At 32.0% G+C, this 17,500-nt stretch overlaps 1 protein-coding gene across 1 annotated transcript in view; it reads right to left on the bottom strand.

The window, feature by feature from the left end:
• LOC21403076 (nodulation-signaling pathway 2 protein) overlaps window positions 1–825 on the bottom strand; it is a 1,578-nt gene extending 753 nt beyond the window's left edge. The window contains exon 1 of the mRNA XM_010093064.1: window positions 1–825. This exon is cut by the window's left edge and continues 753 nt beyond it. Coding sequence (XP_010091366.1) covers window positions 1–825 — 825 coding nt within the window.
• Window positions 826–17,500: the final 16,675 nt, after the last annotated feature.

Raw genomic sequence — 17,500 nt, 5'->3', positions numbered from 1 at the left:
TGGGCTCGGTGGGCCGTCCTTGCGGGAGACCAAGGCCTGCATGAGCGAGGCCCACTGGATTCCCTCCATGATGTCGTAGTCGACGATGTGGACGCGGCGGTCGTGGGCCACGGCCTCCAGGATGGCCTGGTTGGCGGTGAAGTGCCCGAATTTCACGTACGGGGACATGTCCTGGAGGAGTTGAAACGCCGCTACGACGTCGTTCTGGTGGTGATGGTGATTGTCGCCGCTGTTCCCGATGAAGTGGTTGTGATGGTGGTGCTTAGCGTGCGCTCCGGTGGCGGCGCATTCTAGCAGCGAGTGGAGGGCGTCGCTAAAGTGCGCCGCCAGCCTCTCGATGTTTGTGCCGTCGGTCGGAGAGACCAACTCCTTGAGCCGAACCAATATCACCCGAGCCAGATCCCGGCTCTTGTTCTCCTCTCCGAGGGCTTCCGCCGCCGCCATCAGGAGGTGGACGAGCCTAACCCCCTTGTTGGCATCGTCGGAGACATCACCACCGGCGACGACTTCGTCGCACGAGACCTCCGTTCCGGTCGATGGCGTGGAGTTGCTCGTGTTGCTGAGGAGGTCTCCACCGTCATCGTCGTTGTCGTCGTCGTCCATCATCGACTCAATCAGGTCGTGGAAGTCGTCATGACCGCCAGTGAGGGCGGTCCAGTCCAGGACCGGGGACCACGCGTTCCATGCGCAGCCCCGGTCGTCTTGGTCCATCGTATTCGTGGTCGTGGTCGTGGTGCTATAACTCGATAAATCGAGCTCGAAATCGTCGTCCATCATCATTTCCATGGCCACGGCCACAGCGGAGCCCATGAGGTGATCAGTCATACAACTAACGCTCTCTATAGTTATATTTTGGTGTACTTCAGGTGGTTTATTTTGTCGTGTGTTGGTTTGTTTGGGGCAAGTGTGGGAAGTAGTAATAACCGGTGAGGAATTTATATAAGACGGAGTTGTTTGGTGAAAGCAAAAAAAGATGAAGAAAGAGACACAAAAGTTAGCTTGTGTTTAGTGTTATAGGTAATTATTAAGAGTTTGTATAATTATATCGACTATGATGGGCAGCAGATCCCAAAGTTGTTTCGTTTTATTATACACACCAGGTCTTAATCATACTTCTGATTATTTATTTATTTTTGTTACTTTACAATAGTACCCCCTAAACTTATAGAAATTTTTAAAAAAAATATCTAACTGCAGTACCAATTGATTAAAGTATATGTATATGGCTTCCATTTTCACATCTTTATTTATTTTCCCCCTCTCAATCTATACGTCTAGTACTAGTGTACTACATAGGTTTTTATTATTGTTATAAAATATTATTTGGGCTAATTCCGTCCTAGAGAAGATACTGTTCATAGAGGAAGAAAAAAAATGATAATTTAAGGAATTAGGGGGCAATAAGCTTAATTTTGATCATGTCTTAATTTTCAATGCCATGAATTGTTGTAGTTCTTTTATTTGAGGAGAGAAAAATAAAATGCATGCTTGTGGTTTACACGTAACTCCGCCTATGCGTTTGTATAGCCGGTCCCAAGCCCGGATAAAGGAGGAGGGTTGCAATAGGTTGACGGTCAGCGTAAAAATAAGTCACTCTCATGGATTTCACTCAAATAGAATCTGTTGGGGCGTTCCCTACGCGCGACGCGTAAAGTTAATAAGCTACACCATGAAACTTTGGGAGAGAGTTATCGAAAGGAGATTAAGGGCAACAACTACCATCTCATGTAACCAATTTGGCTTCATGCTAAGCAGATCAACCACGGAAGCCATTTTTCTTCTTAGGATGCTGATGGAAAGGTACAGAGAAGCCAAGACGGACTTACATATAGTCTTTATAGATTTAGAAAAGGCATATGATAGGGTGTCGAGAGAAGTTTTATTCTGGATGCTAGAAAAGAGAGGAGTGCATGTGAGGTATATCAAGGTAATTAAGGACATGTATGATGGGGTGGTCACGAGTGTGAGAACTGCTGGAGGCTACACGGTAGAGTTCCCCATTCGGATTGGCCTTCATCAAGGATCTGCTCTTAGTCCTTATCTTTTCACCATCGTAATGGATGAGCTGACAAGAGAAATCCAAGATAGAGTTCCTTGGTGTATGCTTTTTGTGGACGATATAGTTTTAATGGATGAACATAGGAAAGGAGTTAACTGTAAGTTAGAACTGTGGAGACACACTCTCGAGACGAAGGGATTTAAGTTAAGTATGACGAAAACTGAATACATGCATTGTAGGTTTAGTAACTCAAGTAATCAGAATGATAGAATTTCTTTAGATGGTGTGGAGATTAGGGCTTCTAGAAAGTTTAGGTACCTTGGGTCTATAGTGCAGTACGAAGGAGATATAGAAGAGGATATTCAACATAGGATTAAGGCATGGTGGGTTAAGTGGAAGAATGCTACGGGAGTTTAATGTGACGACGGGATGCCTATTAAGTTGAAAAGAAAGTTCTATAAGACTATAATCCGCCCAATTATGCTATATGGTAGTGAATGTTGGGCCATTAAGAGACAACATATATCTAAGATGAGTGTAGAAGAAATGTGTATGTTAAGATGGATGAGTGGCCATACGAGAATGGATCGCATAAGGAATGAAGTTATTCGTAGTAAAGTAGGTGTAGTACCAATAGAAGATAAGGTGCGCAAAGGCCGTTTGAGGTGGTACGGACATGTTCAACGTAGACCGCTAGAAGCACCAATTCGTGCTTGGGAGGACATTCTTATACCTAATACTAGGAGAGAGAGGGGTAGACTAAGAATTACGTGGACTGAAGTAGTTAGAAAATACATTCTAGATCTAGGCCTTTAAGAAAGTTTTAATTTCAAACATAACTGCGTGAAAAAATGAAATCCATATAACCAACCCCAATTAAATTGAGATTAAGGTTTGTTGTTGTTGTTTGTAGTTTACACGTGTTTGCATGGACATCAGTACAATATTATTTCATATATATGTCATATATGTTTTCACTTTCCTTAGTTCACAATTGGAAATTCTTACTTTAATATTGCAGGCGAAAAGAAATATGTACACTTACAATGATTTACTATATTGGGTAAAAAAAAATAATTTATTTGCAAATTCAAGATACATTTCTTTGATACATGGGCCAGCACATATATAATTTAATGAACATTTCCCTCCCTAATTAATTAACCACATGTTCTCTTATCGGCCTAAAAGTACTCAATTATACTAACTTCATCGTTTTTTTTATTCTTTCTAAATAAAGAAGAATAGAATCTCGAAAAGATACCTGTGTTCGGTCAAGAAACAAATATCCATATTATTTTCTTTAAACCTATTGATATTCTATTTGCTAAGAAAAACATATGTACTCAAGTTTATTGTTACCTAAATTGGTTTCTGCAGATGCAATTAATTAATAAAAACAGTGAAATCTGAAGTACATTTGAGTTCCATAATCCATATCCGTTTATAATATATTAAAGTGGAGATCTAATAAGCTCCATTTTTGGCTTCAACCTAATTTTACATGTTTCAGGAACCAGAATTTATAGCTCAAAAACCCTTCAAAACATTTCTTATTGGAAAACTGGAAAAGATAAGAATTCTAAGCAAGTATAAAAAATTACAAAAAGTGGGAGGGAAATAGAGAGGCAGTAAAATAGGAGAGCTCCATAGCAAAAAAAAACCTCCGACATTCGAGCAGAAATCTAGTGGCGTAGAAATCATCAAAATGAAAGCTCAGTTGCGAAAGCAATATATATCCTTTGCGACAAAATCGCAAAACCAACAAGTCACCAAACGACATAAAAACTCATTCCCTCCCGAATGGCAGTTACGATTCAGTTACTCATAAAAGAGTTCAAAAAAGCACCTTTGACTAGGCTTACTAGGTTTCCACGTCAGACTTCTTCGCCACGTCACCCCTTGCCGGCTCCACCGGCTCAACCTAGTTCTACATCCTTCTACTTGACGTTTCTTTTCCATCGTGACCATATTTGGTTAAAATAGATGATAACAGTGCTGAAATCACCCCATAATTTTATTTTTTTTTTTGTTACGGAAATCACCCCATAATTATGTATTATAGATATTAACATCGTTGAATTACTACCACGTATACTCGTGGCAAAGGTATGATCTCTATTAGAATGATGAGAAATTTCAAACTATTTTAATTTGAACTTACGTAATAAGTGAGTTGTTATGATAAAATTTTAAAAGAATTATTTGATAGGCTATGAAAAAAACTTCATTAGTAGCACATATTTTTTTAACTGGTGGATCTCCATTGAGTTTTACTAAATTGACATATTTTATTTGATATAATTCTAATTTGACCTGGTAGTCTATTATACGTGGATTTGATAGACAGTTAAAAAAAAAAATGTCCTACTAGTAGATATTTTTCTTATTTTATCACAAAAATGATATCACTTATTATGTCATTCAGTATTTAAGAATTTATACATTATATATTCTCAGTGTTAAAAAGTATATTCTTCTTTCTCTTATTTTTTGTTGATAAAATACTAAAGCTATGTTTTGTTTTTACTTTTCCGGCGGCACATAGCTAGTTACATACAATATTTAATTTTTTTTTTCCTTTGAAAATCTCTGTACTATTGGAGAGCTGCTGAAAAAAATTAAAGATATTCATGTTAAAGTGTGCTTTGCAACAAAACATACACATGACTTCGGGGATGAGAACTGTTTCCATATTCTGCACTAAGATTGAGTTGAAAAAAAAAAATCACTTAGGCATAATCTTCTCTTCTTTTTCTCTTCTCACGTTCGTCTTAAACTCCGACAATCTAAATCATTGAAGAGAAAATCCTCTCTAAAAAAATCTCTCTTTCGAAGGGTTTTTTTCTTTTTATTTTCATGTATTTAATTTCATATTGAATATATATTTATCTTCACTTAAAATGCATTAGGTAGTGGTGACGAGTTTTGGTGTGGTTCTCTATTTAGCTTTCACGTTTTTTTACATTTTCATACAATCACTTGTTAGATTTATAGCTTTTAAGTGTCACGTCTAAAAGATTTAGACGGATGAGAATTAAAATTGGCAACAGATTCCTTATGGTATCAGTCAAAAGAATCTACGCTGAAGGCAGAGTCCATTTTAAAAGAATTAAAATTTTATTTATTATGGAGTTCACATTTATTTTTCTTATAAAGTTATATGCACGTCAATAAGAAATAATACACTTCAAAAAAGAAAATCAGAAATAATACATATTGAAAAAATCCTCTATATATGTTGTTTTTATCTAATGAATGGTTTAAAATAATTCGTTTATTGTAGTGGTTTGCTTGTTATATTGAGCATAGTATTTCTTTTTTTAGATCTACAATTATAATATTTATTTGAGTTGGATAGAATCCGTCTTATTCAAAAAATCACTTATCACATCGAATTAAAAAAATAATTAAAATTCTTATGAAAGTTGGACCCAATTTTTAAATAAAAAAAAGAAGGTTACCTCCATATTTGTAACCCAAAAAATAAAAATAAATAACTAAATAACGAAAACAACTCTTACACACCCACTAACTTCGTTTTCTTTCAATTTCAATTGCAATAAGAATGTCCAGTAAGCTTGTAGGTTGGATCACACCAAGGGCTCCACTAGGGCAAAGAAGTACTATTGCTAGGTGAAACAAACATGGTTGGGTGAGAGAACCAATTAAGATTAATATCATGTTAATGCTTTTAATTATGGGACAATTTTGTGAATTTTTGGAACGGCCAGACTAAATGCATATTTTACAGTTGAAAATTGTTTTTATTATAGAGCACGCGCGAGTTGTTAAAAAAAACATATATTGAAGTTAATTTTAATTGGATCAAAGAGTTAATTTTAATTAATTTTGTTGATTATATAAACATATACGTGCGTCTCTCCACTTTTGTATGTATGAAAAGCTTTGATGTGTGCAGTGTTGGTTTATATTTTTGTTTTTGTTATTTTTTTAAGTTGATGGTAGCAGATAGGGGTGCTATTTAATCTTAAAGGATTATCATGTAATTTTCTCCATAAAAAGGGTTAACTTGTATTATGTGTGTGATGGTGATATAATTTGTATTTGTAACAGTTGATAAAGATATACCTTCAGAGAAAAAAAAAAAAAAAGGAAGAAAGAAACTGTAGATAAAGATATGATGCTTGCTAATCAGTTATGTGAAAATCTGAGCTGCAGTAACATTTTATTTAATTTATATTAATAATCAACTTGTTGATTGAAAATGTGCATGAAATAACACGATTTCACCATACGAATAATGAAACATAAGACTCCACAAAAAAGACAAAGATATTTCATAAATATTACGTGAATATAACAATTAGCTACTACAATATTAAAAATGATTAAGAGATGGTTTGTTAAAGGTCGCTGTTAAAAATTAGACCATATTTGTGTGAAGGGACACTATAACTAGTAACTAATAATTACCATTATAAATTAACTTCCAAAATTGCTTTCAAAGCCTGCCTTAAAAAGCCCCAAAATATATTCTGAATTTGAGATTGATCGAAGAGAGACACTTATAAGGTTTATATATAGCTTTCTGAACATTTTTACATAGATCACCACCCGATCAATGCCATACAGTACATATCACTGGCTTTTTTAAGATTAAAATATTTCCATTTTCACTGCTCATGATGTTATGATCTCTGAATGATAACATATATCTAGTTGGGCAAGACTTGATTTTGGGAATATATATATATATATATATATATATATATATATATATGTACACATCGCATGTTGAGTGCATGAATATGTGTGTTTCTTCTTATATATAACTGCATTACATGTATTGGGAAACTAAGCTTTAGATTTTTTAATTTCAATTAATATACTTAGCTTTAGATAAATATCTTCCAAAAGGGCAAGCTTGCTAAAGTTGTTTATTCTTTTCTGATTAACTTCTACAATGCTATTACATGCACAATCTTTTTATTATGACTTAAATTCAAAGTATTAGTATTTAAAAACTCATCCCAAAGTGATGACTAACCACCATATCAAATGAACCCTCTATGATGAACTGAGGCATGTGTTATTACTTATTTGTATATGATATATATAAACAAAAATCAGCCTACTGATAAAATAAGGTTTGATAAGTTGAACACGTAAGGAATTTTTCACAAGTATACAACATTAAAATACTAGTGATATTCATTTGATCGATAGCGTTAATTAACGCTATATATATATATATATATATGTACATGCATACATGTAAATGTCTTTGCATTACTTAAACTTCATTTTACCTTTAATTTGGTTTTGACGTTTTACAAATGACTGTTTTCTCTGTTGTTTTATAGAATGCGTCAAATTTTGCTTGGACTAATATATATAAGCTTAGTTTTCTTGTTTCGTACTGGTTTTTTCTTCTATCTTCGAATAAATCATTTACAAACTATTATCTATTATCATGTATTGATAATGTTCCTTTTACGAGTCATATTATACTCATTTTACGCAATATTAATTCTTTTTAGAATGCAAGTTTTTCTTTTTCTGATGTTTTCATCGAGTATTTCCTTTTTTTTTTTCCCCCTCTTAAACCTTTCACAGTTTCACTTAAACATTTCTGTATGTTGTATTCAATATACTTGATGAAAAAAATATTAATCAGTATAGGCAAATAATTAAAACTAAACACCGGAATAACATTCATATATATTTCACATATAATACACACACACACATATATATATATATTCTGGGAAAAGAATACGTATATTTATTTATTTTCATCGTATAGTCCGTTTATTATATACATTTATAAAGTTATATAAAATGGACTGGTTCGAGTCTCAACACCATATAATATATTTCAAAATAATTGATCAAGTGCAACGATATTATGTGCATGATATCAATAAATAATACTCGTTGGCAATTGATCAAGCTTTAGCACCCTGCACCCCACCACCCCACAAAAAAAAAAACAAAAAAAAAACAAGAGGCGAAAAAAAAAAGTGCTGAAGTTTCATTCTCTATACCATCGATTCTTAACAAGTTAACGCACCCAAATTGGATAATGTAGTAGTGGATCGAAATAAGGAAAGTCATGAACGCAATGATAGCATAAAGTCAATCAAATAAATGGCAAGGATTATTCTATATCAAATTCAAGTTGATGGCAAATGTCAACAATTAATATAAGGAAAGTCAGAAACGGGAATTCCTTTAAAAATAAAAGGAGAGAGAGAGAGAGAGAATTCTTTGGTAGTATAAAATTCAAATTCCCTTATCTCTAAGCAAATATTTAACAAAATTTCGTAACAAAAATTAACAACAAAGAAAAAAAAGAGTATATTTGGTAAAGTAAAAGGAAAAAAAAATTACTTTATCGTGTAGTGTTGAGCTGTAATATGTTTATCAAATAATTCGGTAAAAATTTATACACTAATTTTCTATTTCTATAATTATAATGTAATTTGATAATCAAGAGAGCTACACAAATATACCAGAAATCTGAATTGTCAAATATCAGATTAAAATCGTATTAGAATAAATAAAAAAAAGCAAATATAATGGAATTTAATGAATATCGCATAGTTTAATTACATTAGTTCTGTAGTATTGCTAAGATCCTTTTTATATTATGCCTCAAATTTTTTAGAAAATTACTGAATTTATTCTTAGAGTGTATATGTATAGATTTTTACCCCTATTCTTGATCAGTAGCCTTTTGACTATATAATTATTTGATAAAAAATTATATTAATCAAGAATGAGAACTAAAAATTCAGATCCATGCACTCTAAGTGGTATTTGTCTCATTTCCCCAAGTTTTTTTAAAAGTTATTCTTGTATTTTAGATTTTTTTAAATGGGAAAAAGGAGACAAATATTTCTCAGAATGTATAGATCTTGAATTTTTACCATTTACACTTAATTAATACCCTTTAATCCGAGAATTATATTAATTAAAAGGGTATAAATTAAAAATAAACTGTAAAAATCTTTTAGAAAAAATACATTTAAAGAGTGAATTCACTAATTTTCTCTCCTTGTAAATTGAAAAGCGAAGGCAAATAACAAATAATGAGGTTTTTTTTTTTTCTCTTTTATGTTGCTGGACGAACAAGATTATAGTTATTTTAAAAGTATAGGGGATTGAATGATAGAAAACGCTTATTTATAGTGTGATAATATTAGTCTTACAATTTATTTTTCATAATTTATCACGAAACCCCCAAGTAATATTCTGCTTAAGAAAGCTATAAATCAACTAGAGAATTAGCTTTACTAAAAAATAAAAAATTTAGGGCGCGTTTGGAACTCGTTCTAAAATGATTTTATTTTTTGTATGAAAATGAAAATGAAAACGTTTTCAATCTCAAACAGAAATCATTTTTGAAAATGTGTTTAGTAGTTTTATTAAGAGATTATTTTCAGTATAAAAAACCCATTAATGTGTGTGTGTCTCTCTCTCTTTGCTCGAGAGAGAGGAGGAAACGAAAACAAAAAATAAAAAACGACTAAAAGTCGTTTTTCATTTCTCTCTCATTTTACACTAAACTAAAAAATGGTTTCATTTCCGTTTTTTGTCTTTATTGCGCCAAACGCCGTTTTGTAAATGTTTTCATTTTTTTTTCTCGAAAAACGTGAAAAATAAAAACGGGATCAATTCTAAACACGAGCTTAGAAACATCCCCGCGCCTTTGTAATATGTTGTAGAAACAAAAGGAAGGTACACTTAATTATTTTATATGGCCTAGCCAATGATTAATTATATATATATTTGTTCATAATTGTTTATTATGACATAACAACAACAACAACAACAACAACAAGTCTTAATCCCAACTTAATTGGGGTCGGCTATATGGATTTCACTTTTCCACATGGCTATGTTCGAAATTATACTTTCCTGAAGGCCTAGATCTAGAATGTCTTTCCTAACGACTTCGGTCCACGTAATTCTTGGTCTAACCCTCCCTCTCCTAGTATTAGGTATACAAATGTCCTCCCAAGCACAGACTGGTACTTTTAGCAGTCTACGTTGGACATGTCCGAACCACCTTAAGCGGCCTTCGCACACCTTATCTTCTATTGGTGCTACACCTCCTTTACTACGAATAACTTCATTCCTTATGCGATCCATTCTCGTATGGCCACTCATCCATCTTAACATACGCATTTCTGCCACACTCATCTTAGATATATGTTGTCTCTCAATGGCCTAACATTCACTACCATATAACATACCTGGGCGACTTACAGTCCTATAGAACTTTCCTTTCAACTTAATAGGTATCATGTCGTCACATAAAACTCCCGTAGCATTCTTCCACTTAATCCACCCTACCTTAATCCTATGTTGAATATCCTCTTCTATATCTCCTTCGCATTGCACTATAGACCCAAGGTACCTAAACTTCCTAGAAGCCCCAATCTCCACACCATCTAAAGAAATTCCATCACTCTGATTACTTGAGTTACTAAACCTACAGTGCATGTATTCAGTTTTAGTCCTACTTAACTTAAATCCCTTTGTCTCGAGAGTGTGTCTCCACAGTTCTAACTTACGGTTAACTCCTTCCCTATGTTCATCAACTAAAACTATATCATCTGTAAAAAGCATACACCAAGGAACTCTATCTTGGATTTCTCTTGTCAGCTCATCCATCATGATGGTGAAAAGATAAAGACTAAGAGCAGCTTCTTGATGAAGGCCAATCCGAATGGGGAACTCTGTTGTGTAGCCTCTAACAGTCCTTACACTTGTGACCACCCCATCGTACATGTCCTTAATTACCTTAATATATCTCACATGCACTCCTCTCTTTTCTAGCACCCACCATAAAACTTCCCTCAGCACCCTATCATATGCCTTTTCTAAATCTATAAAGACCATATGTAGGTCCGTCTTGGCTTCTCTGTACCTTTCCATCAGCATCCTAAGAAAAAAAATGGCTTCCGTGGTTGATCTGCCTGGCATGAAGACAAATTGGTTACCTGAGATGGTAGTTGTGACCCTTAATCTCTTTTCGATAACTCTCTCATAAAGTTTCATAGTGTGGCTTATTAACTTTATGCCCCTATAATTATTACAATTCATCACATCTCTTTTATTCTGAAAGATGGGGACAAGAATACTTTTCCTCCATGCATCAGGCATATACTTCTTCTTTAGGATCTCATTAAAAAGCTTAGTGAGCTACACAATTCTAACATATAATAGTTTATTATGACATAACAAATAATAAAAATACTAATAGTTTGATGCATTCTTCAAATGTGGATCTCGTAGTAGCTATATGAAATTCTAGCAACTATTTAGTTTTTAATTTCAACTATACAGTAGCCAAAAGAATATTCTGGCCAAGCACAAGGTTAGCACCCTTTTTTTTTTTCTTTTTTTAGCTGAGAAAAACGTTACCGTGATTCATCACTCATCTATATTTACTAAAAATGAATATTCCTTTTTCTCTATAAATTAAAATTTTCTCCCATTTTCTACTGGTTCTTAATTAAAGCTCAATTCCTATCTCCACATCATACCCAAATGGATGTCGAAAGCAGCAGCAAGAATATTACTTAACGTTCTGCAGAATATTATCAAACAATTAGTTTTTAATTACATACTAGTTGTCAACACCCGTCATGATTATAATTTAAGAGAAAATAATAGTTATATTCAGTAGTATATACCGAGAAAGAAGCGTAAGCTTCTTTTCAAGGTGAACAACAAAACTTAAAATGTAGGTTAATTTTTTGTCTACTAATGCAACAACCATGATTAATTATATAAAAATTATAACTTAATTTTTCTGTTCTTGATGTGATTAAGCAATTAATCTTGTTTTGGTAAACGTAGCATAATCTGACCTTGATTCGAGAAACAAAAGCCCGTTGATTTTGGGTCAACTTTTGAGAACTACAGTGGATTAAAAACGTGTAATTTGCTTTTCATTTGCTTGAATTGATTTTATTAATTGTTTCAGACATTAGGGTAGGTTTTTGATACAGTTTTTTGATTATATAAATCTAATACGATCAAATTGAACTGTAACCAGTTGAAATGCAAGACACAAAACCTGTATTAATTAAGCTAATTCTTAACTTGTTAGGCTCTAATACTAGTGTTGGCTCAATGAAGAGTCTCCGATTATTTTTAACAATAAATTATTAATGAATCATTATAATGAGGATGATAATTAATATTGTTTCTTCAACAACCGGCAAACAAGTGCTGTACGTGTACCTCTCTGTGTGTGTGTGTGTGTGTGTGTGTGTATATATATATATATATATATATATATATATATATATATATAGGCAGTAATGAACTTGGAAAACGACAATGAGGAGCTTGAACTGGTTTGTTTTTCCTTTTGTCCATGTTAAAAAAATGTGGAGCGAGTTTAGAACTCGTTCCAAAATAATTTTATTTTTTGTATGAAAATAAAAATGAAAACGTTTTCAATCTCAGACATAAATTATTTTTAAAAATGTGTTTAGTAATTTTATTAAAAGATTATTTTCAGTGTAAAAAACCCATTAATGTCTCTCTTTCTCTCTCTCTGCTCGAGAGAGGAGAAAATGAAAACAAAAAATGAAAAACAACTAAAAGTCGTTTTTCATTTCTCTCTTATTTTACATTAAACCAAAAAATTATTTTCATTTCTATTTTTTGTCTTTATTGCGTCAAACACCGTTTTAAAAACGTTTTCATTTTGTTTCTTGAAAAATGTAAAAAATAAAAACGAGATCAATTCCAAACACGGCCGTGGTGATTTAGAAATATTATTAAACTGTTGCTTTTTTATTAATCTGATATAACACCTGCTTTTCATAATCGCTCAATCTAAAGTGATATTATTTTAACTTAATCACTGCTATTTTTCACGTGGTACGTACCTTGTTGTGCGTTCCATATGTGTGTGTAAATTATTTAACAATAATTATTAATATTGGTAAAATTATAAATATTTGATAATAATTAAATATTATGCATTTAACAATAATCACGTGTATATATGTATATTTAACAATAATTAATCACTAGAATTAACAATATTATCCATAAATATTGTTACCTTCGGACATTAATTATTACTAATCTACATATTTATATAGAGCTAAAAATAATTTATTTTTATATATGTGCTGATTATATATGCATATAGCTATAAATAATTGTTTATTTAGCACAAATAAAGTTCCTTGATAGTTTGTGATCATTTTCGACTATATTTAAGTATATAGCTCGTTAAATTTGAAACGAAAATTTCCTTTGAAGAAAAAAAGACACATAAGTGTTTCTATGAAATATATATATATATATATATCCCTCTTTTCGAGGGCATGGAAAAAAAATGTTGATTAGGCAAACTATATTTAAATTTTGCATACTATATTTAAATTTTAAGGTATTTAAGGGAAAAAAATATAAAGCCATAGATGAGGATCGATTTGAATCCCTGACGACTAACACCATGGTTCGTAGCCACATGCTCTAGTCTTCTAAGCTATAAGTCTCATTCATTTTCTATTAGATGTGTTTATGGGAGTTTACCCCATATATCAATCGTATTAAAACCAGAAATTTAAGCTCTGTTTGATATATGTGTTCAAATTAGTACTTTTAATTTTGACTTTTAAAATTTAAAATTTTTATGAGAAAAAAATACTATAACAAAACTAAAAATTATGGTTTGAAATAACGCGCCATTAATTTGTGAAAACATCAATATAGAAATATTACTTACATGATTTTTCAATCCTTGTATATATATACATAATCTGCTCCGTTATTGTTGTCGGATAGTCAGTTATGTCAAATCAGAAAGGTTTTTATCCAACAGCTATTGTAGCGTAAAATGTGCGTACATGACAATAGTTTAATTTGACGAAGATATAGATATACCTGAATCAAATGACCAAAGAAATTGCTTTTTGTTTCACCCTAAAACACACACACACACACACACACACACACACATACATATACATATATATATATATATATATATATATATATACCGGTGCATGTATGTGAGTGGTTGCAAGGGACCTAAAAACAGTTTACTATTTTTGCCGGCGGATTTGACGATGGTTGTTAAGAAACAGCGAAATACGCGTACGTAATATTTGGCTTGTGTACTTGTCAAGAGAATGATATACTACACAACTTGTGTTTAAACAAATACCCTTAGCTTTTTAATGTTAAACCATTTCCACTTTTAACATTTTGAAATTCAATTTCGTTTACAAAATAATGCAAGTTCCTCTGATGTAATCCCAAGCTCCTTAATTAATCATATTAGCACTAAACATGCTCACACATACATATACATCTATTTATCTATATATGCATATAATAACGTTATATATAGCGTATATATATGTGTGTATATACATGGTCAAAGATTATTTAGGTCGGCAAGGATAGCGTTTCATAAATACCATGCAGACGGTCTAATTGTCCTCCAGATGGGGTGATAATTAGAAGCCGTCTTGTCTCATCACCGGCAAACTTGACTTATTTTGTTACGACAAAATCTTTGTATTAATATTATTACACGATCCACTTCCCTCACTTCTTACTGGAAAGAACAACATTTGAAAACCTTCTTATATATATATACACACACTATTTCTCGCACTACTATCTTAATTAATTATATAGTCCTTTTCTTGCCAACCAATGGCGGATGCTGTCTTATAATTAGTACTTGAGCACAAGAAAGAAGTTTTTTTTTTTTTTTTTTTCACTCTTTGTATTTTTTTGGTTTGCTTGAGCCAAACCGATTTATTATATAAGTCAAAGCGTTCTCTATTGCAATTGACCCTTTTGAAAAGAAAAAGGAAAAAAAACGCTAACAAAAACAAGTATAGTTGAATAACACTATCTCTGATTTTGAAATTTGATCGGAAGTAAACCATTTTGCTTTGTCCGATGTAGTACTTTTGTTTTTTGTTATTTTTTGAGAGGATGTATTACTTAATTAAACTATGAAGAAAGCTATATATATGTCTGTTGTATTAAATTTAGTAGAATATTTCTAATTTGTTTTGCTTGTGAGATGATGTATTTTTAATTAAACTATGAAGAAAGTCATATATATATATGTAGATATATATATATATATATATTTATATACATACAAATATATTATGTGGATCCACTTGGATATACCTAGTAAGAGAAGATTCTCTTGTCTTTTGCATTTTGCGAGCACCAAGAGATTCCTTTGTGTATTTAAATAAGTTGAGCGTGCGGAGCTTTTAGGTTAAATTTTAACATCGGCTGATTCTAAATTGCGATAAAAAGATTTCATGTTTATGTCTTTTTTTTTTTTTTCAATTTAGATGAAAATTATAGTAAGAACTCCAACTATGCTAATCATTTCATATATTTAATTAAAATGGCTAATGATTTAGTTTTTTTTTTTTTTTTTTTGTTGCTTTTCCCCACTCTAACTATTAGTTAAATTAGTTGTTTTGGAGAATGCATTTCACACTAGCTAAATATATAACTAGCATGCAGAGGCTAGTCATTTAATTTTTTGTATTATTTTATTCTTTCAACTATAATAATAAATGCAAAGGTTCTTTTTTAATTCAATAAAGTTATTTATATTTTAAATTTAATAAATATTAAAATAATCTATATTTAGTTAAAATAGAGAGTATAGTTGGAGTAAATCACTTAAAAATTGCTAATTAAAATAACTTTTTAGTTATTTTAGTTGAAATTTAACTAAAATTTTAGAGAGTTCCTTGAAGATGTTTTAAGGTGTGAAGCTAGAATCTATTTGTAGTGCCTTTTCATGCATTTCATATTATTGAAATATTTGCTATAGGAATTTCTGCTTTGGATTCTGCCATTAAATGTGCATTAAGTTGTTCATTGATTGATAAGTAAGCTATAGACTGGTTTATTTCTCAGTGAGTTACATAATTATAATGGGAAACTTAAGTTGTTTTCTTTTTCATTATCCCTGATCTTTAGTCACGAGACGAGTTTGATTCCAAATTCATTAATCTAACCACAAAAAATATTTTGAGTTTGCCAACTCAATTAGATAATACTTTCAATCAACGGATAAATTAATCAAATTAATATTGAAAATTATTTAAATTAACTTTGAGGACAATGATTGAGCACCAGCTAGCTGTGGCTGAGTTTCCATTAATACATAAAATTTATTTATTTATTTCTCGCTGAGGCACCGTCCAAACGAGTGCAACATATATACTACCTAGCCACAGTTATAACTGGCAGTTATTTGTTTTTCTCATTGTTTACGTTAGACTCCATTAAGGTGTATATATATATATATATATACACACACACACACACACACACTAGTTTTGGCTCGCGATGCACTCTATTAGTTTAAAACAACGGTTATATAAATTGTTTTTTCAAAAAAAAGTAAAAGTAGAAAAAAAAATACCTCTCACCTAAAAAAATTCTAACTTATTTTATTGTGTTTTTAATTAGTTTTATTATATTTTGTTTGAATTTATTTTTTATTTAATGGGGTGTGATTTGATTTTGTTTTAGCTCAACACATTTTTATTTATTTTTTCATTAGAATTATTTACAACATTTTCATGTGAGTAGTATTGGAAAGTTTGTGCAAGATGGTCGTAAAATGGTTATAATTCATACACATTATTTATATATTTTTATCTGTGCAGGATAAAAAATTCAGAGTAAAACAGTGCTAAAAATCGAGCTAAAAATCACTTAAAAATAAATAAACATAATAAATAATAATAATAACAATAGTGAAAAGGAAAATGATTTCAAGCCACGTGCGTGATCTATTCAAAATAACTGATATGTAAATTATTTTAAAAAAATGAATGGGAAAAAAGGCATAAAAGAAACGTGCTAGAGTATGGTGACCTAAATTCTATTTGGTCTGGCCCGAAAAGCTCGCGGTGTGACATATGTGGCGGAGCTTTAATTATGAAAATTTTTTAAGGGTCTCTGGTAGTAGTGGATGGATCAGACAAAATCGGACCACAAATAACTCTAAAATCAATAAATAAATAATAATCCAAAAATAAAACCGGCTTTTTTTCATGACCCTCAGATCAAAACAGATGGATGTTTCAGATCTATGCGTGCGTAACACGTGCCAACAGGAGCGCATCAATGGACAGGCGCTGCAGAGGTCTTCTCCAGATGGGGCCCGGCACTCACTCGATTCAACCAACGAACGCACGCCACTTGTCAAGGCTGTCGACCACATTATTTCTCGTACGTTTCAGTGCAGCGTCTTCTACAGCTGCGTCTTTTGTGACCCAATTACGAGATGACACGTGGCTTCACTTGTAATCCAATGGCTCTCATTCTTCACGTGTGGATCCACCACCAAAACCAGCTAATTGCCCTTCGACACGTGGATTTTTTTACTGAGACGCGCCACACTAAATTATTTTCTCCTCTACTGAAAAACGTATTCTGAAGCTGATTTTGGGGGATTCTCCTTTTATTGTATGAAGATATATATATATATAT

Source organism: Morus notabilis, unplaced genomic scaffold (assembly GCF_000414095.1).
Source record: "Morus notabilis unplaced genomic scaffold, ASM41409v2 Scaffold570, whole genome shotgun sequence".
Classification (NCBI taxonomy): domain Eukaryota; kingdom Viridiplantae; phylum Streptophyta; class Magnoliopsida; order Rosales; family Moraceae; genus Morus; species Morus notabilis.
Note: the sequence above shows the minus strand (reverse complement) of the source record. Positions and strands in the feature narration are given on the sequence as shown.